This window comes from Epinephelus moara, chromosome 1 (genome assembly GCF_006386435.1).
Source record: "Epinephelus moara isolate mb chromosome 1, YSFRI_EMoa_1.0, whole genome shotgun sequence".
Taxonomy (NCBI): Eukaryota; Metazoa; Chordata; class Actinopteri; order Perciformes; family Serranidae; genus Epinephelus; species Epinephelus moara.
Window position 1 is genome coordinate 25,809,074 of NC_065506.1, and position 18,337 is coordinate 25,827,410.

The window sequence follows — 18,337 nt, forward strand, 5'->3', positions numbered from 1 at the left end:
CATACTGAAGGGTGGTGTGCTGGATGTCTTTACAACTATTGAACTAATAGGACCATCCTATTCCTATAAAGGGACTACACTGGCGCTTTGGTACGTACTGTAATTGTAGACAACAGTGATGATATTTACAGAAAGTTCATCATTACTTTATATTATGTGGCATACTTGAAAAACATCTTAAATGCTGTACACGTTAAAGGTAGCAGGAACTGTATGGATCTTCTTTGGTTATAAATTATACAGTATGCTTAGACTTCACAAGGTGTTTCCAAGCTGTAAGTAGAGGCAACCAGATCACCCTTCGTTTTCTTCAGAGACTAGCAAGGGGCTCTTTTTCTTTTACAAGGTTCAGTTTCCACACTTATTCCTGTTGTTTCACTGTTCAACATTTCTGCTATGGGGGATAGTCCCTGCAAAGAACGTACACTGATCCTCTTTGGTAACTGGGAATAGTTACTGATAGCAAGAGCGCTATATTTTCCCAGGAGACCGTACCCGCAGGCAGACAGGATTGCACAGTGAAAACTACGCTTTTAGGGAGCCAATCTGAATGCAGATGGTGTCATGATTCTGTAGCCATATCCAAATAGTTTTAGACTGCCAATTCCCCTGATGTTCTGGACTGACCAGTGAGGCTTTCAAATGTGTGATGTGTTGTTAATTAGCCAAGACGCTCCTTTTAACTCATTATCATTAGATATGCCTGATTTATTGAGGCTGACAAATGAAGTGACCTGGATGGAAACCCCCCAAAAAAGTCTTTACTTCCAAACCATTACGTCATAAAACAACACAACCCATACAGCAAAATGTAGGTAGTAAGTGTGGCACATATTAAATAAAGCCTCAATTATTTAATTATATACAAATAACTTATACCTTCAACCCACCAGCCGATAATGTTACAGTTAAGTAATAAAAGGATTCTTATAACTGAGGCCTGACAGAACGAATCAGGGTGAGGGACAAGAGTTTGGTATCTGAAGCGGTCTGGTTTGTAGTCTGAGTAGTATTGACCAATCATGTTTGAATTACAGGTAGGAAAAGCTCTGTGTGGAGAGCAAAAGAGGCGAAACACATTGACCAAGATGCACTCTCTGAACCCATTAGCTATTGTCTGACCATGACATAGCTTTAGATTAGCCTGTTTTTAAAAAAAAAATCTGCATTCAAATGTAGATATCAGTTTATAGAGATTAGCCAAAATGGTGCACAGAAGAGGAAGTCTTGTCTGGATAATGGATATCCAGGCCATCTGCTGGCAGGTGCCCCCATGGGCTTATTCACTGTCAGACTGACAGGTGATGGGTTCAGAGACTGGGGACAACACAACATGTAATAACATTTAAATCAAATTTAATTCTTTTCTACAGAAACATGTACAAAAGCTGAATTATTTTAATTTGGATAAGTAGATATTTGGCCCTGATATGTAATCATACGTACAAGGATAAAGTTCTGGCAACCTCTATTTGACCCTGCAGTGCAAATAGGGCTAACATGTTAACCTGTTTAGCCTTGTATCCTAATGAATACAAAATATAACTGAGTAGAATCAACTAGAAATGCTTGCAAACATGTTTTGGCAGTGATGTAAGTACAGTACAGTATACTATAATACTGTATCAGTGTGAATGTAGAGTGAAGTCACTTAAAAACACAAAGGAAGTGTAATGTGAATTAAAAAGAATCTGCTTCAAAAAGGTATGTATTTGGTCTCAGTTTCCAACTTCACATCAAACCAAACCAAGTTCAGTTGCACATTAAATTCACATTTTTCACTTATGATGAGGGCAAAACTGTAAAACTGAAAATCACACTGGATTATCTGTTGTAGATGTTCTAAGGTAATTTTATCTACACTAAGTCTTGGAGAGCCAATTTTGGTATTTTTATAGGCAACATGTCTCCTGGAAATCACACTTTTGATTCATTTTGCTGATTTTTTAGATAATGTAATTGCTGCCTAGATTTTGTTCAGTGGCAACATTTATTAAACATAATAAGATAATTTGCAGGAGAGTGGTCTGGGTGGATAAAGGACCTGCAAAGCACAAGACTTCAGGTACATTCCGTGTAAACATTTTGTGACTTGTTTGGATTTGTTCCTTAAAAACATTTTGCCTTGATGCTGAAAAATGAAATTCAGGTGGAATGCATGTGTCACAGATTGATTTGTTTTTGAAGGTTACTAGCAAATAACTTTAAAGGAGACATGGTTGCTGTATTTAAATGAATGCCACTGAGTTTTCTTCACAAATTAAAACTTAATAACTTATCTTAAACTTGAGTAATTGATATACAAATGGTCATCTGGTGGTTGAAGTATTCCTTTAGCAATAACCACCTCTATTTTGACCTAATACTTCACAGCTAGCTAAACCCTAACTTTGCATTTTCTCCAGGGCTTCTGCTTCCGAACCAAGGAGGAGCAAAGGGGGCTGACGGTGGGTGAGGCATGTGGCTGCTCCAGCTGCAGCCAACCTAGTAGTCAGGGTTGGTGAGGTTCATCCAACTTATATGACTTAACGAGTCAGAAATCTGACCTAAGTGAGCGATCGAGTACAAATTTCTGCAATTCCAAATTCCCAGTGAAAATGGAACGTACCATCAGGCCCTACAGTGCCAGGTCAGCCTTTTCTCCTCATTGTATCAGTAAACTGAGTGAAGATGAACAGGAAATGCATTTTGAAGAGTCAAAGTTAAGGCTTTGATAAAACAAATGTGAGCACTACAGACAACACTTGTGTTGGACATATCATGAAGTTGCAATGACTATTTGTGGTCACTGGGGGATGTGCACGGTACTGTGTATAAAACTTATTCTACAAACTCAAACTTACATATAAATTCATTTCAGTCTCAAACCTTTGAGTATTTCCAGTCACTACGTACAAATAAGGCAAACATGTCCTGCTTCCAGATGACATAAATAGTGTCTTCGCTAACAATAGCCTGCATTATAGTTTATGGCAACAGTAGTGGTTGGATAAATGGACCGGCTTCATCAGTGGTTGTATGGAAGAGCTGAGCAATGCTTTAATTGGTTTTAAAAAACAAACAATGAATGAATACAGGTATAAAAGTAAGAAAAGTCAGTGCTGTATATTCTGGCTATGTGATGGAACTAAACAGATTAATTTCACGTTATATTATAAAACAAGGAGCTAGAGTGGTTGTACTGGTGTCTGCGTTTATCCCTGAGACTCTCTTAGGCACAATGCAGCTAAAAGCACCTATCCAAATGAACCCACTAACGCATTAGTACACTGCATGTTAACACAGTCATTAATAATTAACCAAAGTGGGTCCTGCGAATGTTTTTGTGTTGGATACAAACAGTAAGTTAACAATAAAACTGAAAAAGGAACACTTGAATATCAAACTCGCAATAATCTGGTTTCATTGCCTTCTTAAAAAACATAACATCAACACATTTATTCCTCCACAGTGGAGGGAGCGTGTAGTAAACCTGCAGTTCAAAGGCAGGCGACTGCAGCTGTATCTGGATCCACTGGAGTAATTTAACCAACTGTGAGTGTTGGCTCGAGTCCATTCGCTGTTGTTTTTGCCTCCATCAGTCCATCTCTGGCATACATTTAAACCATTTGGCCATGTGGCCCTGCCTCTTGGCTTGTCTCGTTTGTGCGCTTGAGTCCAGTAGGTCCATATAGTGACCGTACTCACTGATGGCGTCTTCGACACGAGTGATGTACAGCCAGCTGACTAACACACCAAAGAACTGGAGACAGAAAGAGAGAGGGAAAGTAAGTTAAGTAAGGGAGGTCACCATGGGTGCATCTCATTTGTCTTAAATGTCTCCTTGCTTCCCTCACTTGGGTCTTATCCTTGTGTCTTAATGTCTCCCATGTTAGAGACTGGGAATAGAGTGACGGAAGGGGACCACTTTTAGAGGAATGAGATGTCTTTTTATAGGATCACCTGTCCTTCTGCAGGTGTTAACAGCCCTGCAAACCTTGATATCTGCACACATAATGTGATAGATAGATGTGAATGCAACCATGGTGGGGTGTTCCTGTCGAATATGAGCACTCTGCAAAGCACTTTAAAGCGCATTGGTTTGCTTGAAAGGTGCTATAAAACCGTTTGATTTATAGACTGATCGATGACACCATCGGGATCATTGTTTTATGCAGGCACAGGAACAGTTTAGAGGCACAGCACCATCACAGAAATGTAGTGCCCACCTTCCAGTTCCCCCCATCAGCTCTGTGTGACTACGGTGCAGCCTGTATTACAGATCAGTGTACCTGTGTCTCAGTGTGATTGTTGAAGTTGAAGAAGGCCCAAAGACCGAAACATCGTCAAAATAACAGAAATGCATATGGAGCAAGACCGTGGGACACTTGTTTTCTATTACACTGTCGCGCTGTTAACGCCGTTAGCTACTAGCTGCAGGCTCACCAACCTCCATGCTGAGAACGGTGTACAGACAACCTCTGAATCATAAATATGCTCTAGATATCGTTAAGAGCTCCTTTACGATTTTGACAAAACACACTGAAAATAAAATGCATAGCCACTGACTTCATGAACAGTCAGTGAAGTAACTGGGCAAGAAATCAAAGAAAACATAGACACAAGGTGGTCAGTGGCTACTTGACATTCCTGTCCTCCCTATACCAATGGTCTACCTGGCGGTCCCTGTCATGCATAAGAGGAACACCCTGCCGCAGCTGCAATCACACTTAAATGGATAATGTAATGCAATATGATGGTGTGCTGTGATGTAGTGATGTGCTCCAGCTTGATAAAAGTGAATGTGTCTCCATGTATTGACGTTAATAAACAGTTGATCACAAACATCCGCACAATCATTAAAAACTTGTATTCTGTATTTATATTGCAAACAAATCCGTAAAACTACAGTTTGTAAAGATACTGCTTAACATAACTCAAGTCAAAATACACTTTCTATCTGACACACAAGAAGTCTTATCCAGTTATTTAATTAAAATGTTTTACAGCTGAAACACAAAAGACCCCTGATATAATGTTATTCATGATAAAAGACCGAAAATTAAAAGAAAAAATCTTTTTGAAGATTTCTGAAAGTTTTATGCTTTTTTTAAATTTATTAATCAGACCTACAGTTAACACCGATTCAATATGTTTACTAAATAGTAATTCAGACCTCAAATAAAATCTAAAGTTTTGATATTCTCTCTCGATTCTCCTCCAGACAGCCTCCTCGCCCCTCAACTGTCAGGCAGCTGTCAGGCAGCCCGGATCGATTTCCACATAGAGAGTGCAAAGCACCTCACATATGAATTGGACGACAGCCTCTGCTCTCCCTTCCTGAATTCACAGTTCAGTGGAGTCCAACATGCTTATTAACGGCAAGCACACTCTATATTCATGGCTGTCAGTGGGTGTCTGTGTGCATCTCATGAGTTTGATGTATGACACAAGTTCAAATGAAATGCAAGAGAGCAGAAATGGCACAGTAATGAAACTTCTGTGTCTGTCACGCTCACATCCTCTAATGGATCATTTAGAAAAAAGCTGGATATAAAGGAAAAGTGACAGATGTATAATGTGAATGCATAATGTGAGTATATGTGGGTTGAAGCATCAAGGTATCTTTCATATGATGTTTTTTTAATGTTGAAAGAAATTACCAGTCAGACAGGTTCCAAAACCTTTTATTATAAAATACTTTTTTCCCTGATAGGTCGATGTAACAAAATGTACAGCATACCTAAATTAAATGTTCCAGCATGTAAAGCATTTTGTGAAAAGTGAATTGCATATTTTTTACTGCTGGTTTGACAGATGTAGCCAAGGTGAAGTGATTTACATTTTCCCTGACTTAGTTTTATTTCAGTGCGCTTCTGATATTCCCGGACACACTGAAATTAAAGCTTCACCTGTTAAATCTCTGCCAGCTGTATTTGTATTTTTTGGCAAAAATTCTACAGATGTAGTACAAAAGTTGTTCTGTGAAAGTCACAGGTATAAATGGCATCTCTACCTTTCAAGTGCCGCAAAAAGTTTAGTTAAAGGTTGATAAAAGTCAGATTTATGTGACACATGCTGTGCAATGATATCAATACATTTGTGGAACAAGTGGGCCATCTAAGTCTGTGTTGTGGGGACATAAATCTGCTAACACGGGCACATTGTGGGGACTCACCTCCCTTTTGGGGACAAATGCAATTCCTCACAAAAGAAATCATTCAATTAAGACTTGGTTTAAGGTTAAGGTTACTTTTGGATGAGGACAAACTACATGGAAAGGAGTTAGGGTTAAGCATGTTGTGGTCATGGCTATACAGTATTTAAACCAAGTCTTCAGGGTAGTTTACAGTCATTTCTTCCATTAAAAAAGAATAATAATAATAATAATCTTGTGGTCATTATTCACCCACAGATATCTCCCCAAGACTGCTTGTTGCCAATGTGGCTGACTTTCGGTCTTGTTTTTTCAGAACCAGTGGGCACAATTTGCATAAAATTGTTCTCATGTGGCCAGAGTGTGTAGGCAGTTACTGGATGATGAAGGCATTAATGCCACTGACTGGCCCTCTTGTTCCTCTGACCAAAATCCAACTGAGCACCTATGGGACTTTATGTAACGGTGCATCCGTCACCACCAAGTGCCGCCACAGACTGTCCAGGAGCTCACTGATGCCCTGATCCAGGTCTGGGAGGAGATCCCCGGGACACCATCTGCTGACTCATCAGGAGCATGTCTAGATGTTGTCAGGAGTGCTAACAGGCACACGGGGACCGTACACACTACTGAGTCACATTATGAGTTGTCGTGATAAAACTCATACAAGTTAGATCAGCTTGTAATTTCAGTTTATTACTTTGATTATCAGGGTGATTTTTAATCCAGCCCTCAGTGGGTTGATGATTTTGGTCTCCATTGACTGTTAAGTAATTTTGTTCTCAACAAATTATACAGTGTACATCATAAGATTGTCAACTTGAATGACTGATCCATCAAGATCTGATTTTTTCTTGAGTAACCAGGTCATGATTTTTAGAAAGAGACATTGCTGTTAAGTTTTTTTAAATGTGTTATTTTGGTGTTTTGAGCACCACAAGCTGAGTGTCATCTAGTTCTGCTATATTCCAGAGAAGTTCAAATGTAGGTATGCCTGAAATTTTTGATTTTGGTGTGAACAGTCCCTTTGAATGACAGTTTGTGACAAGTTTAAGGGCTTGTGACAAGTCTGTGTTTTTGTGTGTGTGTGTGTGTGTGTGTGTGTGTGTGGTGTACCTGAGGCAGTAGGATCCCTAAAAGTAGTCCAGCCATAATCTTATAGTTGTCCATGAGCCAGATGAAGAAAGCATCAGTGCAGCCTCTGATATGGATGACCTCAATCAAGTCCAAACGCTGCAAAACACAAACTGCTTCAGTTTTTACAGTTGGTGGTTACAGTTGAGGCATTATGCTGTCTTCTAAATAAATGAATTATCTAAGACCAGCAGCACACCATCCAACACTCTGCCCAAGTAATGTTACATAAAAACAAACAAACACTTTATTCGCTTTATAAAATACTAAAATGCAAATGATCAAGTCCCAGTGACATCCTGGATCTGCAGGGCCTGATTTCTATTCAGTCACTACAGTCATTGGTTGCTGATGTTTTTCATTTTCTCCCCTGATTTCACATCATATTCCTGCTGGAACATGTGCGTTTGTGTTTAAAAACTTTTATTGGTGATTTTTTTATGGTAGAAAGTACTGCTATTCTGTGTTACAGTCATTCCCCAGCCGCAATGACGGTGCAGATATACTAATATATGAAACGCTGACCAATCAGATCAGACTGGGTGTTTCTTGGAGGGGGGCATAAAGAGACGGTCACGAAAATATAGTGTCTCAGACAAAGGGTGAATACAGGTGTTCCACCACAGACAGTATGAGAAAAAAATGTGTTTTTTGAACATTACAGTATGTAAACATGTTCTTTTAAAGACCTTAAATACATGTATGAACCTGAAATCGAGCATCGCAGGGCCCCTTAAAAACTGGTCTGTCTGTCAAAGCAGGCAAAATGTTCAAAACCGACATTAAAGAAGAGGATCTGATTTAATGAGCCATCAGGCTTTTCCGTATTCAGTCATATGAGTCAGTCTTTAGTGTCTTACCGTTTTTTCCATCACTTTGTACCCACACAGAGTGTTGGCCACTTCATTAGGCTGGAGGGGAGAGAGGCAGAGGGAAGAGATACAGTTAATATGATGTAGGAAAAAAAAAACAGAAGTCTGCGAAAAGCTTTTAGCCTTGAGAGGAATCAACAGCAGAAAGAGGAAGGTGAGTTTTTAGTTGGAATTTAACTGAAAACATCAAATACCGGTAGACCACCAGAGGAACGCACACACTGACTCACAGCCTCTCTCATGCGCACACACAAATGACAGTCCTGAACCACAAGACTGCTGAAGACACCACCAGAGGAACTGTGTGTGTGTGTGTGTGTGTGTGTGTGTGTGTAAATGTGCCTTATGACTTTGAGCTTGTGAGTTTCCATATTCAAATATTAAAATGTATTCATATATTCAAATGAGAGGAGACAAACTGCTCTCAGCAGTCTGGCAGAGGAAGAGGAGGAGGGGAGGAGTGATCACCCACTTGAAGTCACTTTACACAGTTTATTGGCTTTATTAATCACATTTGTTTTAGATTTTTTAAACATTACCACGGTATTATGACTTGAAGTAAGAATGGGATGGTAATTTACTCAACACCACACTGTCATCAGTTGTTGCTCATGATTCTGCAAAGTGACTGTCTTTGATACACTCTTCTATAATTGACTGTAATGTAACTTAAACGGCAACAGCTGAAATCAGTGTACAGGTACGAGCTTGACTGCAGGCGCTGTTACACATTTCAAGGAATCAAGTGGTAAAACTTAAAACGCGACGTTCCATCAAGTGGAGTTAATTGCTGCTTTGTGTTAATATGAACACACAGGCCTGCAATTACAAAGATAATTACAAAGATTAAAATAGAAAACTGAACTCTTGAGCTATCGTCGCTCGACTTTGACCAGTCATTAAAGCCAGTACTGATGAGTAATTTATAATGCACAATGCATGGATGCGAACATAATGTATTATCTAAATATAATCCAGATTATCTGAGATGTTAATTACACAATTGTTGGACAAGAAAGACATCACTTTTAGTGTATGTGTAGTGGAGTGCAGGAAATGTCCTTTGTTATATATTGTAATGTATTCTCATAGATTTTTAATGATGATATGTGCAGACTCCGGCTGTTCTTGGCACCTGGCACTTGAAGGTCCAGTGTGTAGGATTTTTGGGCATCTATTGGCAGAAATGGTATTTAATATTCATAACCATTCTTTTCGTTTGTGAATAATCACCTGAAAATTTGAATTATTGTGTTTTCATTACCCTAAAATGAGACATTTAAAATCAAATATGGAGTAGGACCACTGCCACAGAGTCCAAAATGTTACTTTACAGTATCCCAGAATGGACAAATCAAACACTGGCTCTAGACAGGGCCTTTTACATGTTCTTCTCTTGGCACAGGGGAGAAGTTTCAGTTCCGCAGCCTCACTGCTACATGCCACTATACCCTACACACTAAACCTTTAAATGCATACGATTGTTGGGTACTGTTTATAAACACACTTTCCAGTGAAAGTGGAAGTGAAAGCCAACCCCAGATTCACTCTCGTTTGGCATTTCGCCTCACATTATTTGGGTTTTTCCGGGGCTGTGTCTCTTGGATGCCTGCTGCTCATGGTCTGACACGGTTTTCACTACCTTTGTAGAAAGCTCCGACCTCACCTGCTTACTGAAACACACCCATAAACTTTCCAAACACAGAAAAGAATAGGAAAATAAAAACACACAGGCTGAGGTCAAAGTCTCTGCAGAAAAATACACCGCCACGCACTTCTAGTGAGTCATAGGTGACAAAGGAGGAAAATCCTGCTTAGTGTATTTTTAATACTTCTGAGGAAAAAGTGTACAAATAAATCTCTAAATCTGTGCATTTCTTGTTTGTTAGCAAAGACGAGTCTTTTTGAAGGGCAACAGTTGTCAATCAGGTGCAACAAGTCATGTGTTTTGCTTCAGGAGCTCCTGTCACCTACCATAAGTCTCTGTCTCTGGGATACGCTGTGATGTATTTTGTCAGTCTTTCTCATCCTTCACCTAACGTGTTTCATATTTAATTTATTCATTCATAAGGAAATTTGTGAACCACAATATCTCAAATATGACAATTTTCGTTACATAATATAGAGGGATGATGAATCATAGTAGCCTGGTAAGACGATCCTGATGACGTGAGCTCAACATTCTGTTTTACTCTCTGTATGCAAAATACAATCTGGACACCATAGCTGAAGATGTAAGCAGCCAATCAGGGACTGTGTTGTAGTTAATAATGTGAAATGCAGGCCACAGAGAAAAAGATAAATAATAAAGGAGGATAACAGAGTTGTGGTTTCCTGAGCCCAGCTATCAGACAGAGTTGGCACTGTCATCAAACTCTTTCTTGTCTCGCTAAAAAGTTTTTGTTTGTTTGCTCTCGTTCTCTCTAAACTCTGGGGAGCGTAGGCAGGTGAATAAATTAAAGGGAGCACACATGCTGTTTTGTGTGGGAGAAAATTGCCCGTGAGTGTGTCTGGCATGGCAAAGGCTTAATCACCATCATAAGGATGATGAGATGTTTTTTAAACGTAACTCCACACTATTACAGTTATTACGTTAATTACATGCAAAATGAACCCCGTGTTAAAGACTTCAGGGTCATTTTAAATGAACAGAGCCAAAAAGATTGAAATATTTGCTTTTTCCAAGCTCATTAGGTAAAGTTACATAGTATCTAACACTGATCTTCAAAACTTGTTACAGTGTATAGCTACAGTTATGTTTATAAAATCAACTTTTGTCAAATTTGCTGAAACTGTAGTAGTACATGAGACGGATAGTCTGAGAAAAAATTCATATTCCTCCTTCTTGTATTACTCATAAGGGCCTAACCCCAAGTGAATGACAACAACCAATCAGTGCAGAGGAGTCTGCAAGCAGCTGTAAATCATGTCTACCACGACTCATGAACTGCGGTCAAACTCTCAGACTAGGCAGAGCTGATCAAATATGAATCAAGATTCTGTTACTGCATTGTCTATTTATTGCTGCAAATGTTTTCAGAAACATTTTGTGCACTCCATCCATCCATCCATCCATGCATCCATGCATCCATGCATCCATGCATCCATGCATCCATGCATCCATGCATCCATGCATCCATCCATCCAAATCTGCTTATCCGCTGCAGGGTCGCAGGGGCAGCAGGTTGAGAAAAGTACTCCACATGTCCCTCTCCCCAGCATCGTTTTCCAGCTCCTCCTGGGGGATCCAGCGGCAGCGAAATATATGATCACTCAAGCAGGTTCTGGGTCTGCCCCAGGGCCCCCTACCAATTAGATGTGTCTGGAAAACCTCTTATAGGAGGTGCCCAGGAGGCATCCTGATCAGATGCCTCAACTACCTCAACTGCCCCTTTTGATGTGAAGGAGCACTCCCTCCAGATGTCTGAACTCACCATCCGATCTCTAAGGCTGAGCCCAGCCACCCTATGGAGGAAAATCATTTTAGCCCCTTGTATGCGCTATCTCATTCTTTCTGTCTCTACCCTGAGCTCATGACCATCAATGACGGTTGGGACGTAGATGGACCAGTAAATTGGAAGCTTTGCCTTCAGGCTCAGCTCCCTCGTCACCACGACAGTCCAGCGCAGCACCCGCATCACTGCTGATGCCATGCCAAACTGCCTAACTCTCACTGGTGAGCAATACTCCAAGATACTTGAACTCCTTCACTTGGGGCAGCAACTTGGAGACTTGGAGGTGCTGGCTCTCATTCCGACTGCTGTACTGTTTAGCTGTAAAATGGAAGTGTGCTCCGGCTGGTGTGTGGTGCTTCCTTTTGGCTCAACTGTTTTCAACATGGCGGCCAAGTCACCAGTCTTCTCATTTCACAGCTAAACAGTACACTAAAATATGTTTCTGAAAACATCTGAGGTGAGGAATAGGCAATGCAGTAACAGAATCTTGATTCACATTTGATCAGCTCTGCCTAGTCTGACAGTTTGATCACAGTTCATGAGCAATAGTGATTAATAGCTGGATTAGAGACTCCTCGGCTCTGATTGTTTTTTTTTTTTTTGTGCCATTAGCAGTTTAGTGCAAAGAGGTGAAGCAATGGTGGCCACTTTATCTGATACAACAGGAAACCCAACAGACAGCCAGTATATGTCACTGTATAACAGTAACAGCAGGTGGAATAGAACTTTATATGATGATACTTACAGTAATGCTAACAGGTAGACCTACCTTAGTAGTAATGCAGCAGGTATAAGGGACTCCGCAGGCCAGCGGACCAGGTGCGGAACAATTGTGGTACATGTTGACTGACCAGTCTGTATACTCCTGACCTCCACAACACTTAAACTGCAAGAGATGAGAGACATGGGGGAGTAGAGACAAGAGCAGAAATTAGAAGGAGAAGAAAAGACAAAAAAAAAGATTGAGCGAGTGATGGGGGAGGATATGTAAGGTGAGGCAGACACGGAGAGGTGGGAGGCAGGGATGAGAGAGAGCGGAGGGATAAAACGAAAATAAACAACTTGATAAACAACATTTTCCACTGTGCTGGCATAATGCCAGTAACATTTTAGAATGAAATGAGCCGTAATTAAGAACAATTTACATATAATTATGAGTCTGTTTTATGTTTGTGTGTGTGTTTGTGTGTGTGCGTTGCTTTCTCTACTGCTTTGCCAAGATCAGTGTACAGGTGGTAGCTGTGCTGGGTGATATGGTTAAAATCAACAGTATTATATTACAATACACTGTTGTAATACAATATTCTAACTTTTTTGTGACATCAATATAAAGATAAAAGTTGGCAAATCAATCACAAAATTATCACATGACAAAAAGTGACTGAAATGAATCATAAATTTGGACAACAGAAGCAACAATACATCCAAAAAACCTGCTTTCAAAAGTTATTATCCGGATTACTCGCAAACAAATCAAAACCTTTGCAATTCAAGGAACCTAAAGCTCTGTTTGTCCTCCAACTAATGTCAGAAAACAATTATTACTATGGATCAAACATTTTTCTAATAAAAAATCCCCTGCTGTATTCTCCACACTCAGCCAGCGTCTGAAATCAGCAGCCTCACACACAGTTTGCCCCTGAATCAATAACACTTGCAGCACAAATCAACAAATTGATACCTGCACAAAATACTGTGACACCAACCAATTATTTTTTATTGCCCTCTATATCAGCCATTACTGACAAAACCCTGGAGAGAAAAATTTTATTACTTCACCGGGGAAAACAAACGAGCTTTGATAAGCTATCTAGAGGACGTTAATTATTATTGGTTTTGGCTGAGAGCTTTTGAGTCACATTGACAAAAGGCTGCTTTAGACGACTTCATTATCTGTCACCGCCACAGTACCGCTCCTGTGTCTCCCTTGTGTTTCACTTTGTTCCTCACTCCTCTTATCTTCCATGTCCCAGGTTTGTCTGTGTGTGTGCATGTGAATCTCATTGCGCTGACGCTGACCTGGACCCAGCCTACCAACACACCTGCTGGCAATCAGCTCTTCCCCTCTCCAGGTTTACCACACATCAAGCTACAATCAGTCCATCAGCCCCAGCTTTCCTTTTACTCATTGCCAGACTGTTCCAGTCTCTCTGGTAGCTACGTTTAGGGCACCAATCTTGTGACTTGTGTATTTTGTTATCGCCTTATGCTTGTTTGTTCCCTATGCTCCAGGAACCCTGCTCGCCCACCTGCCAACTCATTCCCTCTGCTTCCTCCATTCACTCACCTTGGTGATCTCTTTTCTCATTAACTCCTGCAATAAACCTGTTAATGTGTGTTTGTGTCCATTTGCAAGAACTCCTACTCCTGGCCACCAATGTTGTCAGACTGATATTGGGTTAAATCTATGTTTTGATGTCAGGTCACTAAAATGTATTGTAAGGACAACATCTAATGCCAATGTCATTTTGATGTATAATACTGACAACAGATGACGGTGATGTTTCATCAGTTTAAAGCTGTGAATCCAGTGTCTTCCAAACGTCTCATGCAAATGTCACCTTGATGTAGAATAAAAACGTTTAGTCAGAAGGTATGGGGAACAATGCCCAATCACATGTCACATCCACACAAAATGAAATTACAATGTTGGACATTTAAAATATTGCCATACACACTGTCATACTGATGTCTGGTGCCAGTTGGGTAACATCGCCCTCAAAAAACAGCCAACAATTCTATTAGATTTTTCTATTGGATTTTGGATTATTGCAGAAAATGAGCTCTGTTGCAAATAGTTGATGATATTTACACGTTCTCTTTAGCGAGTTAATCCCCACAAATGAATACAACTTTTATGATTTTTGAAGCGTAAATGCAATTGCGAGAAGTAAAAAGCTCACAATAGGCTATAAACGAACTACACCATGGTCGCAAGACATCAACACCGTCAACACCACTAAGCTTCCAACTTAATTTCAATTCAAAAATACTATAAAGTGACAAATCTACAAGGTGAAAAGTTTGAATTAAACTAGTTGCAAGAATGCCAGTTTAACACAACACAACAGGGCTGTAAAGGCCATGATAGAAAGGGGAACTAGTGAGTAGATGACATTTAATGCCCCGACAACCTCTGTAGTCTCAGTTAGCCACTTGTTAGCTTCAACCTTTTTTAAGACATGTAAAAGCTTCAAAAGTTATGATTGGGGGATTAACTGATATATTTAATGTTGTAGAACAAAACTTGAAAGTCTCTTAAGCTTGTGTCAAACACAACTTTATTTCAAGCTTCTATCCAAAAACTAATAAAAAACAAACAAGCAAAAACATCAGTTTAGGGATGAGGGAACCAGAAGTGCAAACCTGCCAACTCATTTCTGTGTTTCAGGCCTCATTCCTGCAGAACTCTATCGGACAATGAGTCAGACAGAGAGAGAGGACGATACAAGAGATAAAGAGGGGATGAATAAATGAATATATATGAAGCTGCTCTTCGCCAGGCTGTGTTATCAGTATGCTGACATGATGCCGGTGTGCCAGGAAGTTACTCCCTCCTCTCGTTGGCGTGACTCCACACAGCACTGTTTATCCAGCACTGGGTCAGGACCCAAAAAATGGTCACAGGAAGGCACAACAATTATGATGCAATTAATGTCTGCAAGTGTTGGGTGTAAGTCCAAAAATATGACAACATCACACTGAGTTACGAGTTTAGCAGGTGCCTCTGTGCAGTATAATGGAATCCAACAGTCCTGCAGTAAGTCTGATCTTTAGAAAGATTGATGTCGACTTTGGTTCAGGGGGTTTTAAATCCTCACGAGACAAACCTGAAGGACCAATCTCTCAAAACATCTGTCAACACCAGTGAGATTGCAGGAGACGAGGGAAGAGACCACAGAGACTCACCCTGTCACTTTCAGAATTACGATCGGACTACACACCCATTTGTTTACTACAGTTATGGTAAAATACAACACAAATCAATTTCATGCTTTTTCCTTCAACCTCATCTCTGTTTCAATCAAATACTGTTGTTTCTGGCTCTGCTGGTGTCACAGATGAACCTTTCTTTACCATTTTCTTTTTCATTTTTTCCTGTGGTTTTGTATTGTCTCTGTCACTGCTGGGTGACAACCATTTATCAGAGACCAATTACTTGGAGACAGTCCTAAGAGTCAGTCGTGTCTCTGAGTATGAAATAATTGCTGAGGGAGAGAATGATTTTGTAGCCAACTGTCTGACTGACTGATGACCGGCTGTTCACTGGCAGACTGGCTGACTGAGTGACTAACTGGGTGGCTAATTGGCCAGCTGACTTCTCACAGTGTGGGTTGCAAGACAGAAGTCAGCCAATCATGTGCTCCCTGCCTTCATTATTACATGGCATTCATGCAGCAGTGTTGTGACAGATCTTTCATGCATGATTAGAGGTTAGCATAAAAAAGGGTTTCAAGGCAGTTTTGGCAAACTTCTCATTTACTACCGCTCCACATTAACTTGTTTATAATGGTAAAAGACACTGAAGTGTACCAAGGCCTTGGCTCCTTTATTCTCAGTCTCTAATTTCTGTGTTTTGCTTTTCCAAAGTAAATCTTTGAACGAATAGCTGACGCTCTCTGAAGTTATGCTGAGGGCTGTCTTCTTTCCTTCAAAACACACTCAGGCTGAAAAGCAAACCACTTATAGTGTTACTCATTCATTCATTTTCCATAACCGCTAATTCTGTTGGGGGTTGCAGGTGTGCTGGAGCCCATCCCAGCTGACATTGGGCGAGAGGTGGGGTTCACCCTGGATGGGTCACCAGACTATCGCAGGGCTAGAGACAGACAACCATTCACCATTCATACCTACAGCCAAATTAGAGTCACCAATTAACCTAATGTGCATGTCTCTGGACTGTGGGAGGAAGCTGGAGTACTCGGCCCATTCTGACACAAGGAGAACATGCAAGCTCCACACAGAAGGGCTCACAAGAAACTGTCAGTGACTGTATGCAGCGTTGAACAGGTGAGTCTTGAGTAATTTTTTTAATATGGAGAGAGAGGGGGAGTCTCAGATGGATTTGGGGAGTGAGTTCCAGAGGGTCGGAGCAGCGATAAAGAAGGCTTTGTCACCCTAGGATTTTTGCTTGGTGCGGGTGCATCAGCAGAGCGGAGTGTGGGAGTGTGATGATGGAGGAGCTCAGACAGGTAGGGTGGGGCCTGGTTACTGAGGACTTCGTACGTTATGAGGAGGATTGTGAAGGGGATTCTCTGGGGGATGGGGGGCCAGTGGAACTTATGGAGAACGGGGGTGATGTGGTCACGGATGCGAGAGTGGGTGAGTAGCCGAGCAGCGGAGTTCTGGATAAAATGAAGCTTACTAAGGGTTTTTGAAGATGTTCTTGAGGTGAAAGAAGGCTGTTTTGGTGATGTGTTTAATGTGTTGGTCGAAGGAGAGGGATTTATCGAAAATGATGCCAAGATTTCGGATGTGAGGGAGGTGGATACTGTGGTCAGTCCTGACCTTTTCTATTTTAACATTTATCATCAGTTAAGGCATTTTTTTTTTTTCATTTTCACTCTCTTATTTTGGGTCATTACTGACCAGTTTCATAAGATTAATCAGCCATTATCCTTTTATGGAACCTCTGCCACACACTGCTCAGTTAAGGCCCAGACACACCAAAACAACATCAAAGAACTAGTGCTAACAAAGGTAACCAGTTGCGTCACCTCACATCACCCTGTGTCTTGGTTGTGTGCTTGAATATATAGCGAGACTACATCCAACAGCCAACTAGCAAGTACATAGTAGTAAAAGAGGAAATAACTCTCCATACCAGCAGGCGGCGGTAGTCTGTAATTGTCATTAAAAATGGAAACCAGAAGACCAACAGGACGGATTCAAGATGCTAGTTAGCATCTTGTAAAACAGTAACAAGGGACGAGTAGTACCAACAGTGTGGGACATACCACACAAACTATAGCAACAGACACTGACCGACGGCTCGACATTGACTGACAACCGACCATCAGCGAGATGTGTCAGCCCTAACATTTACCCCTTTTCCTTTAATTCCTAAACAGAGAGATGTAGGTAAACATATAAGGACAGTACTACAGTCAGTGATACTGTGTCTCCCATTATTTACACAAAATGGAGCCAATCACTGATCAATAGGTTCTTTAATAACCCGATTACCTGCACTTTTAACCGCCACTGCTAATGTTCCATCTAAAATAATCAGTTCCATACTAATCACCATCATTCTGCCAAATGTCTTTTCTCTATCTACAGAGAGAAAGAAGACAAGGGAGCAAAGGAATAATAAACCAACAGAAACAAAAGGGTCTCACCCCCCACAGATATCTGCTATCACTGCAACATCAGTTAATTGAAGATGGAAACTGTGCAGGTAATTGCAGGTCCTGGTTACAAATACCTTTAAAGAGAACGGCTGCTGCATTTTATAGCACAGAATGAGTTTTATGCATCAGACGCTACAAAAATGTCAACATTCTGCAAAACAAAGATCCACTGTTTGGTGGACACAGGAGAGTGTTTCCCTCAGCAGAAAAAAATACCTGCAGCGTTCACAGAATTTCCTCCAAATCTCCATCCATCTGGACTGTAGGCAAAAACACATTCTATCTATCTCTGTGGACATTCCTCCACACAGTTTAATTTCCTTCCCTTAGTTTCTTGTTCTGACCCTCTCCTATTTCCTCTGTTTCCCCTGACAGGAGTTGTGTATC

At 40.7% G+C, this 18,337-nt stretch overlaps 1 protein-coding gene across 1 annotated transcript in view; it reads right to left on the reverse strand.

Annotated features, from left to right (window-relative positions):
• Positions 1–1,157: 1,157 nt before the first annotated feature.
• The window catches only part of tspan15 (tetraspanin 15), a 50,746-nt gene continuing 33,566 nt past the window's right edge, over positions 1,158–18,337 (reverse strand). Inside the window, exons 5-8 of the mRNA XM_050037242.1 lie at positions 12,367–12,483; positions 8,131–8,181; positions 7,253–7,369; positions 1,158–3,742 (exon numbers count right to left, since the gene is read on the reverse strand). Of these exons, the coding sequence (XP_049893199.1) occupies positions 3,578–3,742; positions 7,253–7,369; positions 8,131–8,181; positions 12,367–12,483 (450 nt within the window). The 3' untranslated portion in view covers positions 1,158–3,577. The remainder of the gene's footprint in view (positions 3,743–7,252; positions 7,370–8,130; positions 8,182–12,366; positions 12,484–18,337) is intronic.